This window comes from Canis lupus, chromosome 25 (genome assembly GCF_048164855.1).
Source record: "Canis lupus baileyi chromosome 25, mCanLup2.hap1, whole genome shotgun sequence".
NCBI classification, from domain to species: Eukaryota; Metazoa; Chordata; class Mammalia; order Carnivora; family Canidae; genus Canis; species Canis lupus.
This window is the reverse complement of record NC_132862.1, coordinates 39521343-39533650: the sequence shown is the minus strand read 5'-3', so window position 1 is coordinate 39533650 and position 12308 is coordinate 39521343. Positions and strand designations below refer to the sequence as shown.

At 45.8% G+C, this 12308-nt stretch overlaps 1 protein-coding gene and 1 long non-coding RNA gene across 5 annotated transcripts in view; one reads left to right on the top strand and one right to left on the bottom strand.

The window, feature by feature from the left end:
* Positions 1–12308, bottom strand: part of ANO2 (anoctamin 2) — a 343486-nt gene that overhangs the window by 155253 nt on the left and 175925 nt on the right. For all 4 annotated transcript variants that reach the window (XM_072799266.1, XM_072799267.1, XM_072799269.1 and 1 more), the window contains 2 exons: positions 9777–9937; positions 4814–4896 (listed from right to left, as the gene is read on the bottom strand). In XM_072799266.1, coding sequence (XP_072655367.1) covers positions 4814–4896; positions 9777–9937 — 244 coding nt within the window. The remainder of the gene's footprint in view (positions 1–4813; positions 4897–9776; positions 9938–12308) is intronic.
* LOC140617599 (uncharacterized) lies at positions 748–5101 on the top strand. Its single transcript, XR_012017790.1, has 3 exons — positions 748–899; positions 3625–3900; positions 4585–5101. It is a non-coding gene; the product is annotated as an uncharacterized lncRNA (long non-coding RNA).

The following is a 12308-nucleotide window of genomic DNA, read 5'->3' as shown; positions in this document are numbered from 1 at the left end:
ATGTATTTTTCTTCTATTATTTCCTAGATGTTTTGGATGTGAGAGTCTTTTTATACTAATATGAGGATCTGCAATCTAATCTATCTTATTTTGTATTTCTCATAGTAATGAGCACCATGCAGAGCACCCAGAAATCTCTAAATGATTGTGAAGTTCACTGATTTTGTCTCTCACCTTTATCTGTTCTCCACCATATCATTTCCTAATGTGTATGCTAAAAGATTTGTAGTTTTTAAAAAGGGATTCCAGGGTCTAAGAGATTGGAAAAGGCCACACAATATACCACTTGAGAGAGGTATATTAGAGCATATCAGAAGCTCTGAAAAGTTCTACTGTGAAGACACTTGCCTAATGTTTTTAAACCCATCATTTCTTGCAAAAATCCTTTTGGCCCCATCAGTTAACATCCCACAGGAAGAGTTTGAGAACTTTGTTTTGAAGTTGGCCTCCATGCCCCTGAAATCTGGTACTTTTCATTTTTATTATTTCCATACAAGATTTTCATTAAAAAAGCTATGGCAATATCTTTTCGGTGAGTATGATTATATGGATTCTAAACCCCCTCTAGCTAGAGTTGTTTCTACCTTTCATACCCGGCAAAGGGGCTAAGAACTTCCCCTACTGACTAGGAGGGCTGCTCTTGACCTGCCTCTGACTTTCCAAAGATAGTCCGTGACATCACAGAGAGGCATGTCCTCACATCCCTCTAGTTGTGGCTATGGCCCACCTCATCCCATGCGAGACCCCCACTCAAAATCCCTCATCTGTCTAGAACAAGCTGAGCATTCTCAGCATATAAACAGGAGTCCAAGACTCTCAAAGCAGAGTCTTAAGCTGTTCTGCATTCCAACTAAAGCAGGTCAGACAAGGATCTCTCTATCTGTGGCCAAGAAGATCAGGTGAGGTTACAGAATTCCTCAAAGGCAGGGAGCTGGACAACTGAGCTCCTGACCAGAGCAGAATCTAGCCCCTGTAGGGCCAACGCACCCAGCCATGGGAGGGTCCTCCTTATTCCTAATGTTCCTCATACACTCTGGTCTCTCTGGGTTGGTAGTCTGATGCAAAATCATCAGAAATACATAACTCCTCCCACTAAAATCCTGGGAAATATTCCCAAAGTGGCTTCCACCTGGTTGGTCTCCTCAGGAGCTGTCTGAAGGACAGCTCAGGACCAGCCTTCTTTGATCTAAAGAGGTAAATCCAGAGACACAGTCAACAAATGTCTTCATCAAAGAGTTTTCAAGCTCCTGCTGCACTCTGCACTTCTTTCCAGGCTCTGAGGCCACAGTGGAGCCTATCTTCAAGTAAAGGAAGGTGACAATAAGCAAACGAACACACAAATAAGAAGCCAGCAGCTAGGGATAAGAAGAGTAGAAGAAATAAAACAAGATGGCTGCTTTAGAATCGGGATTCAGGGAAGGCCCTGAGTCTGAGGAGGGTAACATTTAGGATGGGATGGAAAAGCCAAGAAAGGACAGGCCATGTAGAGACTAGAGCATTCTAGGCAGAGGGAACAGCCAGTGCAAAGACTGGCATAAACCTGGGAGAGAATGAAGGTCTATGTGGCTAGAAGGTCTGAGCAAGGAGGAGAATAATATGTACTGAGGTCAGAAAAGGTAGGTAGAGAATTTGGCTTCCTTTGTGCTACGAAGCCATGTATGATACCTAAAATTTGATATGACAGATGAGGGATGGGAGAGACAGAGGGGAGGACATCTGTGTCAAGATAAGACCACAGTCTCTCAGAGGAACACATGGGGCCTGATAGAAGCTAACTGGGTCAGGGAAGGAGGCCCACTGAGCTGAAGATTAGCCCATGTCAGAGCGAAAAACTCTTGAAGTCTGGCAGGCCTCCTTTCGGCAAGAACAGGATCCAAAGAGTCTTTCAGTAAGTCCCTCGAGGTGTCCCTGCTGGTTCCAAATGGAGGAACCCTTAGGCAGGGGCCACACCGACCCAGGAAGCTGGTCTTGGGTTTGGTTGTTCATGTTCTTCCCTACCCTGAGAGAAAGCAGTCTCCACCCTCCTTCCACTTCTCCGTGATTTGCCACCTGGACTTGAGTCACACCACTTGTTCAACTCTTCCGGGTGTGGCCCACATAGTATCTCCTAATGCAGACCATAGAGAAGCATGATGTCTTAGGGTTACAGAAAGCTGGCCCAGAGAATATTCCTGACACCTGGAGACAGTGTCTGGTTAAAATAGAAAAAACTCCTAATCATGACCTCCAAGGGCTCCTGTCTCCCTCTCACCAGTGTCCAAGTCATACCTGCCATGGTATGCTCCTGCTCCTCACCTGAATGCACGTTAAACCTGCTCACACTTCAGATAAGTCCTAGGACTCTTGCAAAGTCATAAATATAATTCTATCCTGCCCTCTATGCCTTCCCATGACCTACAAGAGACACAGACCAGCTGTCAATAAGCCCCCTGTCCTGGCTACATGCCTGTATTTATTGCTTCGGCCATCCCCAAATCCGTTCCTGCATCCAACTGCACTGCACTTTCTGGACATCTTGCTTTTTCTGATCTACACCTCAATTTTCCCAGATCAAGGCTTCTGCTTGCTGTTTCTCCTTGTGGGCACCCTCTCCCCTCTTTGCTACCCAGCGAAATTTGACCAGTCTTCAAAACTCAGGTTAAAAAAAATGCACTCCTCTTCTGGCTACATTAGCCAGAAGAAATTTCTCTTACATATTCACCATCGCATTCTAAATATTCAGAGGCCAGAAAGCACCCTAGCTGAATGTAAGCCTTTGGAGCTACTCAGAGACTGTTTGACATAGTTCCATACTCCATACTAAAAACTGGTACATAGTAGGTGCTTAATGCGTATGTTCAGACTATACTGAATTTAAAGCATGTTTGATATTCTAGTCTGAAATATAAACACGTTTAAGGAAAAGACAAGGCTGTCCTCCCTCTCAACCATGCCTGGCCCAGGGCTTGCACACTCAGGGCACACAAACCATGCTGTAGAACCAAGCCACTTCGCAGTAAGTTCACCCAGCAGAAGTGACCAGAGCCCATGAGGAACATCTCCTTGTGCCACAGGCAAACCAGTCTTGGCCAGACCCCTCTCAGCCTGCCTAAGAGTTCCTGAGATCATGTACCTCCCATGAGGTTACCACTGCTCTCTGGGTTCATCAGAAAGCAGGAAACCTGGCTACAGAAAGAAAATTGATTATATTTCCAACCCTTCCAAGAGCCTGTGACTAAGATTTTTGAAGGCATCGAATCATAACCTATGGCTTTCTCTGTGTGTGTTTACACCTCCTAGCAGAGACTGGCTGGCTTCCACAGCTCTACTTAGCAGACACACCTAGCTTGTCTCTGGACCCATTTAGGCCTGGATGCCAGGATGTTTCTTCTTCTCTTCTTGGGAGACATGATAGGCCCTGCATTAGGAGAACAGAGCTCCCACTTCCCCACACGTGGCCAAAACTCCCTTGTCAATCTCTCTGCTGAAGCAGATGGAACCCGCATGATTAGAATGTCCCAACCAGACCACCCCCACAGTCCCACTTTTACTGGAAGCACTCATTTGGCCATTATTCCCCCAAGAAATGTAATTGCTTTCATTATTCCCTGATGCTTATCTTCCTAATTTGTATCCTCTCTGAAGGTAGAATCCAAGTGTATATTCTCTGATCTGCCACAGAACCCATGATGGTCGCCAAGCATATGCTGAATGCACCAGGCTGGAATACAGTGAACACACATACTCTCGTGCATGGTAATGGAAATGCCCACCTGCTCCATTAGAGCATCAAGGAGAAGAGATGACATCATGCTATAGACATATGGAGCCATGCAGGCTTGAGAACAAGACTAAATTGGGGATTTCACTTGTTTGGTCATAAGACAACAGGGCCACAAAGCCAGCAATCCCAAGCCTAAGGTGAGGCACATCCATTACTGTGGGAGAAAGCAGAAAAGGCCTGCTCTCCATGCAGCTGCCATAATGCCTGTGGCCAGGATTTGCAAGTAACTACTCAGGCAAATGCCAGTGTCTTCTGGTCTTTCCAGACAGTGTCCTCAGCACCTCAACAACAATGTCCACAATATCAGGAGCCTCTATACAATATTCACATCTGTTCAGTCAATGGGAACATGCAGGAATAGATAAGAACTGTGAGCAACTGTGCACACGTTACTCATTGCCAGCTTCCTGACATCAGGAATGGGGCCCTAGTTCTCATAGGAGCCAGAGGGAAGGCTGATTTGTTTTCAGTCATTAAGTATTATCTGTCCATAAAACTAGACTCTAAAAGAACCTACCCTTTGCCCTTAGCTCATCCGCCAGTTTGACCATACTTTACTGGCTTACACTGTAGTAGTTCATTGCTTCTTTCGCCTTCCATAGGCATCAAAGGCAATCAGCCTCTGGCACCCACACCTCTCCCTTGGTCCTCAGTAGGCTTACAGAGGCGTTCTGACATATGCATGTTCTGGGTTACATGATAGCGATTCCTGCTCTCTGGCTTCATGCACACTAGCACCCAGGAGATGGGAGGTAGAGGAATGTCAAGTTAAATCTCAAAGCTACCATAAGGCTTTTCTCTCGTGCCATTTCTTTTTCCAGTGAGGTTCACCAGGACATCTGACTACCCATCAAGTCCAATGTCTTGCTGCTCAAGAGAAGAGCAGGGATTTGAACTTTTGACTTCAGTGCATATCAACCATGGTTAAGACCATGGAGCCAGTGACTAGCTGATGTGACTCCAAATGTTAAGTGGTCATCTCACTCCAAAAAAATCTATTTCCAGAATGAAATCAAGCAAGGGCCCAGAGAAGTATGCAAAGGAACTCACTTCTTCCTCTTCTATACCAGTCAGGTCCCAGAAGTAGCCCAGCCGCATCTGTAATCTCTTCCAGTTTTCAAGAAACATGGTAGCTTAAAAAGAAAGAAGAAATCCTATTAAAGAATGGATTTTGAGTACCCTTTGGGTTCACCAATGGGGGTGGAGGATAAACTTAGAGGTTTCAAATTTTTGGACTCTCTTTAAAGCACTTACTCCCTTCCTCCTACTTCTAGCTGGAACTGCTCAAAACATTCCCCATCCCTGAGAGCCTGATAGATGTAACGGGAGATACACACATCTAGGTTATGAGAAGAGGGTGAACAGTGACCTCTAGAAATGAAAGAAAGATGGAAGGATGAGGAAAATGAGAATGGAAGGGTCTGTAGTCTTTTTTGACAATGTTCATCTTCCCTACACATACTTTCTTTCTTCCTGCCCCTTCCTCAGAGCCCTCACTCTTTTTCCCATCTTTGTGTCTCTAGCACCACTTCCCTTCTCTGGACCCCAAGAATCCCATCCTGAGACTATGTAACAGTCTCCTAATGGTTCCATTGACTCCAGTGTCTCAGCCTTCCAAGGCAGCCTGCATGCCGCTGACAGAGTCCTCTCCCTGAAGGGGCATTCTCCCAGCCCTCCATCTGTTTAGCAAGTAGCTGCTGAGGGCCTCCCTACACTCTCATACCCACATGCCAGTCAGTCTGCCTGCCACCTGCAGCCCCTTGAAGGGCCAGCCCAACATGGTCCAGGGAAAACCAACCCCTCCACTCTACAGCCGTGGCTTCTCATACCAGGTCTGAACACCTAATCCAGAGCCTGCTGAGGGACCATGCAGATTCTCTCTTTTGAAAACTGAAACCAAGAGACACAAAAGGAAGCAGGAATGGGATGAGCTACACAGCCAATACCCAAAAGGAAAAAGGGCCAGGATTTCTGACAGCACCTCCAGCTCCAGTTCCCAGAAGCCTGGCTCCCTTCCATTACCTGCACCCATGAGCTTGCTTCTTGCTTTCTTATAACACAGCTCTTGTTCTTTGAGCAAGCTGGAATAAATTTCCAATCCTGCACAAAGAACTGGGCCTGCCTGAGGTATCTATAATACACAAAACACTGTCTTAGACACCACGAGGGAGATCAGGTGAATCTTATGTGGATGTTGCTCTCAAACTGTTTATAGTCTATAGGGAATGGCTGTAAACAACTACAATAAAAGGCACAAAGTGATCAGGGCCTTAAGAAAGGCACAGTAAAAGGCTGTGGGCAGGCAGCAGAAGGAGTTCTGATTGCCAGAGAAGCCATGTGGGCCGAGTCTTGAAGAACAATGACACCTGGGCAGTGAAGAAGGGGCGAGGAGAGGGAAGATGCCAACACTCCCCCATCTAGACTTTCAATGGCTCCCTATTGTCTTAAGTTCTTTTCTCTTGATGGGGGGATCCTTTGTATGTGGCCTGACCCATGTGTCTACTAAATCCATTCCTTTGTTCTGTCAACACACAACCTCACAGCTGCATCACTGCTACAGTCACCTCCTCATTGCCCTCCCCATCTCCAACTCATGCAAACTGTCCTGCCTCCCTATGCTGCCCTCCACTGCCTACCACCATCCTTTCCTGATCCATTCTGCTTGGGGCACCCTCTTTTCTACACTTCTACTATACTTAGAGTCCAGTGCCCTGGAAAGGAAGGGAAGTGATACTCTTTGAGGCCACCCACACACCTCGACACCACCCACCAGGAAAACCCCTGGTGCCCTTCACTGTGTGCAGCACTGCACTGTTGGTTGCCATTCAGGTCTGCAGCATAGTAACTGGACTGTGAAATTCCTCAGCTCTTAGCTGGCTGTTTACCTCGGGCACGGCACAGAACTAAGCAGAACAAACACCCACAGATTGGTTGAATGCACAGTTGCTAACAGCTACATTTGTTTTACATGGTGCTGTGTTACAGTGCACAGATTCATGTGGTTTCTCCCTTGGATTTGAGGCTTTTTCACATAAGTGCATCCTGACCTCCCAACACTGGAATGGGGCTGGGGATGCTCTGAGAGCAAGGTGGGGAGGAGGGCGTCTCTCCTTTTTCTATCCTTGTCTCAGTGCCTGAGGAGGGCTCTGCATACAGCAGGGCTCAGAATGCTTCCTGACTGCAGGCTCTATAAAGAGAAGCCAGACCATGGGAACAGATGAGAGGGAGCAAAGAAGTCACTGAAGAGGAGTCATGAGGACAAGGGAGGATTGTCATAATGGCAAAGAACAGCTCACACCTCCTGTGTGCACTGTATGCCAGGCACTATGCTAAGTGCTCTACACACATATCTCATTCACCCGACACAAGAACCCTATGAGGTAGGTATTCCTTAACCATTCTTAAGGATGAGCATGATGATATCCAAAGGTTAAGAATCTTGCCCCAGGTATATGGTACCTGGGTTAAGAGTGCTGACTTTTATGACACAGAGCTAGATCTGCACTGTCTTGTGATGGACCCCAGCTGGTAAGGAGTAGGACTGTGAGACACACATCTAGGACCGCCTGGCCCCTAGGTCAATGTTCTTAACTTCTATTCAGAACAGAGTTCAGAAACCCTGTCCCTTTACTTTCCTTTTCAGTAAGGCTTCATTCACTTTTTGAAGCTCCCTAGAGTCCGAAGCCGAACCACAGAGGAGCTGGGAGCTAGGCCTGAAGGCTCCACAGACCCAGTCCATACTGACCAGCACCCTCCATGCGCCCGGGCTCAGTAGCCCCTACTATGGTTCCACTGACAGAGAGTCTCTCTGCAGAGAACCACTTCTCCCCAGTCTTCCTTCTGGCAGATTGGGCCTCAGGCCAGGCCCACCACGCACAGCACCACTGATCATAATAATCATTGTAATGAGAGGCAGTACTATTATTTTTAATTGTAATTTGCAGGCAATCATGCCCAGCGGCTCTTGGCTGCTGCAACCAAATACACAATCACATAAAACACAGCAAAGCTGTTAAAAAAAACACAACTGAAGCCCACGCTATGCCAGGAAGCTCTGACGCATCCCACCCTTTATGCTTTTCCTGTGTTGCCACATGAGAGGGAGCAAGAGGGGCAGGGGCAGCGGCAGTAAATTACCACAGATCCCAGGGGGGTAGGAGGCATCTGTTAATTACAGCTATTGAGGAAAGAGATGAGGTTGTTGTTGGGGCTTGAGAGTGGCAAAGTACAACTGAAAACCAAGTTTCTCTACAACAAGGAATTACATCCCAGGGAAGTCTGTAAGGGATCATGGACTCAGTATTATGAAACTATAGCCACTCAAGTCATGGGAATCCCTTAAGACAAATAAATGGGAATTAGGATTGCAATGTATCAAACATTGAATGTGCATTCCAGGTTCCAAATCAGTTCTGATGGATCTGGGGTAATCACGAGATGTCCTGCTTAACAAGCAGACACAGAGCTGCTACCTAAGGCTCCCTAGGCCATAAGCTTCAGCTTCAGCTGGTTCTATTGAGTTCCTCCTGGAAACACTTCCAGAGCCACATGGTGATAAGTGTCACTTCCTCCTACTCTCTGCCCCTACTTCTGTGGGCTGACTACTGCCTGTGTGCCCCTAGGCAGTGCATTTCCACCTGAGAACAGAGAATAGAGTGTCCCCTGGAAATGTTCCTTGGTGGCCTAGTAATATGGCAATCTTTCCAGTCTGGTTCTATCTCCACCCAAGGAGAGGTCCCTACAGGGAACAGAAAAAGCTTGTGTTAGTACTCCTAGCACTACTGAAAACAGACCTCTCCCTCTCTCCTCTTCACACTTTCAGGAATGTGTGACTCATGGTCCCATCCTGGCATGTCCTCCAGGCCCCATGGAGTCAGAGATAATCAAGCATCCTCTGCAGTGGGATCACAGCCCTGCCATTCTGTGATCTAATGGAGAAACTAAGGACCTGCATATCTAATGATGAGTAAAAAGTGAAAATCAGGTGGCTACTCAAGATGGGCTGAACCATGTTGACTTTGTTCCTTGTATGATACATGTGGGTGTATCTTCTTGGAAATGTCCAGTTATCACAGTGTTATTATTTTGGGTTATTCCATTCCAGTTTGTGAACAGAAGTGTCTCCGTGTGTGTGTGTGTGTGTGTGTGTGTGTGTGTGTGTTTGTGTGTTTATGGTCAGATGGCTATGGCCCAGAGAAAGTTTATTACCCTAATGCTCTGGGGAGACAAAGGGAGGAGGAAGAAAATGATGGAACTATCTGTTCTTTCCTTCACAAATCCCTTTGGTGGAAATACTGAAAACGCTACTCTGGCATTGAGTAAAATCTCTACCGTCTGCACTCATGGTGTCCGGAAATTGCACAGAATCTAGAGTCAGGAGATCAAGTTTGGGCCAACCTTCCCCACCAGCTAACTCTGTGGCCATGGCAGTCACCCCACACTCTGAGTGTTATTATAGTGGACATTGATGACTTCCCCTATCTTAGTAGATATATCTGGAGCTCCTCATGTGTGTGCTAGGGATTTTCTTTTTTTTTTTATGTATATTTTTTACTGTAGCTCGATTTGCCAACATATAGTATAACACCCAGTGCTCATCCCGTCAAGTGCCCCCCTCAGTGCCTGTCACCCAGTCCCCCCACCCACCTCCCCTTCCACTACCCCTTGTTCGTTTCCCAGAGTTAGGAGTCTTTCATGTTTTGTCACCCTCTCTGATTTTTCCCGCTCATTTTCAAACATGCGTTGGGTTCAAATTCCGAATAATTTCTACATGAGATTAATACAAGATGAATGTCTCATATCTTTTAAAAAAATACATAAAACCATGGAGGAATTCCTAGTACTACTCACATATAAAAGTAAAAGAGAGAAATCTATTGTCCCTATAATACTTCTTAAGGTATAAAGACTAAATACTAAAGAACATAAATCAAAGGATATGGGCTTTAGAGCATGGTCACTGTACCCATTTAAGGTATTACCAAAATAAGCAAGGTTTATGATAACCACTTACCCCACAGAGCCATGAAGATAGAGAAGAAGACGGTGGCAGGGTTGTCAAACAGGTGGCTTGCCTTTGCCGTGCCACAGGCTGAGCTGAGGTTCCAGTAATCACAGGACTTGTCACACAGGGGACACATGGTGAAGGCATTCTGCTGGTCACACATCTCTTTGCTGCGGAAGAGAGAGGTTGCTGGGTCAATGAGAGCTAAGGCAGGACCCACCACAAGCTAGTTGCCCTAAAGACATCTCCCACTCCAAATCCATGGCCAAGTTTATTTGCTCCAAAAGCGAGGTGTGTTAAAGACATTGGAATTGGATTCTTTGCCATGAGAGCATTATTCCTATATTTTTTCAAAGAAACGGGTGGGCCCCTTCTGCGGTACGGACCCGTCATTAGAGGTATTCTAGCAGAAAATTCATGAGCATCTGCCAGAAATGTTGTACACTGCAGGATGATCCATAAAGTCCCTTCAAAATGTGCTGAGTCTAAGAGATTGGTGGGGAGCACCAACAACTATGAATCCGTCACCTGTCTGAAATTGGATTTCACCATCATCATGCAAGCACAGACAGTCTCCTTAAACCCTACTGGCTGCCTCACAGATGTGTGAGACCTGGTCATGGGGAGAAGCAAACACAAGAGTATGGCTGGATCAACACAAGCTCTAATTTCTCAAGGAGAAGCCACGTGAAGAAGACTGGAGTCAGAACTGGGTTAGAGGCCCTTTCCAAGTGCACCAGCTGCATGAACATTTGTAGAATGGGATCTAACTTCAGCCTAATAAGAATGATCAAAACCATGAAATGGGACTAGGGGGAATGAAAGAATAGGGTAATTTCTTCCAAAGTCTAGATTCTATGATACTTATAGAGAGAAGCATGAGTCAAATAACCGTTAGCTATATTCTAACCTAGTCTCAGTATATTTCTATTTAGTGGACTAATGAATATAGTTGAAATTCCATTCACTCTTTCGGTGGTTAGCTATCCAATAAATTCAGGCTTATATGAATGCTTGCGAATAAGAACCAAAGTACTACCAGCCCTAATTGGCTTCCCTAGCGTCCCTCCACACTACATATTGGTAGGAAAATGAGTGAACTCATCACTCTGGTGTGTAATGCTTCCCCTGGGGAATGGGTAGGTGGTTATGTTCATTGTTTGGGGCAGCAGGGTGGAGAACTCAAGATTTCATGAAAATGAAGCATTGGCTGTTCTCATGGAGCAGCTGGAGACACAGTTATGGGGAGGTAGGGGGTCCTACACTGAAAACCACTGCTGTGTTCCCTCTGGAAAGTATGGGTACTACAGAGCATGGCTGATGAGTGGGAGGCCATCACCAGGGTGAGCTGGCTGGTACCCTATGTGCTAATGCAAGTGCTTATATGAAACCCAGAAGTCAAGGGGTGCCTGGGTCCAGTTCCCCTTCATTAGGAAGATGAAGGGCTTTCCTGAGGACTGTCCCTGGCTGTCAAGTCCCAGCTTTCAGGTTTGTTTTTAATGAGCTATTAAGCCCACAGCAAGAAAAGGCCTTCTGTGTGAGAGAATGGAAACTCTAGGTCTCTAAGAATAAATCCTCGTTCCTCCACTTGACTTGCTGCTAAGCTCTCCATTGGCAAGTGTCAATAGCAGTGACTCATTCACAATGACAATATTAAATAATAACATCTTAATAGTAAGTTCAGCCATGCTGGTTTCACTTGGGCACATTCTTATGGGTAACTAGAGAGCAAGGTTTATTCTGTCTTCTGGGTCAGACAAGTGTCTGGTGTATCATTGAGAAGGAGTTTCTACTTTCAGAGAGGAGAGTCCCCTCCTAGAAAACAGATTCACACAGAAAACTGTTGGTCCATATAAATTTTAGTAAGGGGCTGTGCGTTTAAGCCATGTCTGAGAACATAAGAGGTTCCTCAATGCTGCCCTTCAGGTATATGTGTGTGTCAGGGATATCACTTTGCTTTTTGGGGCTTTTATTTTATTTTTTACACAGAGACTTGGGGGAGGGATACTCCTAGCCTAATCCTAATCAAAAGCAGTCGATGCCAAAAGGTCAGGAATGAAAAATGTGCTAGCAACTAGTTAACAAAGTACAAAGCACTTTGAAACATAAGTGCTGTGTCTGTTTTTGGGAGGACAGTCAACTGCTGATCATTTGTACAAAAGGGCAGCCACCATCGCATGGCTATTCCCTAGATCATTTAAATTTGAAGTCAGAATGCTTTATATGTATTGGGTCGTATTGTTTGCTTGTTTGTCTGTTTGAATGCAAGCAATTTGAACAGAATTCTGGAGAAATTCTGCCCCAGGATGATATTAAAATGACTTTGCATTCTCTGAGAGAGGCTGCCTGCCTAGGCAAGGCTGAAAAGAGAAGTGGAAAGATGAGAGGAACTCGGCTAGAATTGAAATCCTATCTGGGTTATTCATGAACTGCATAATCCATGGATTTCTAGTTGGAAGCAACTGTGCCTATAAATCGAATGCTGTATTTCTCCAGTCTATCGTTTTCTCTAGAAAGCACAAGAAGGTTGATAAATGGCCC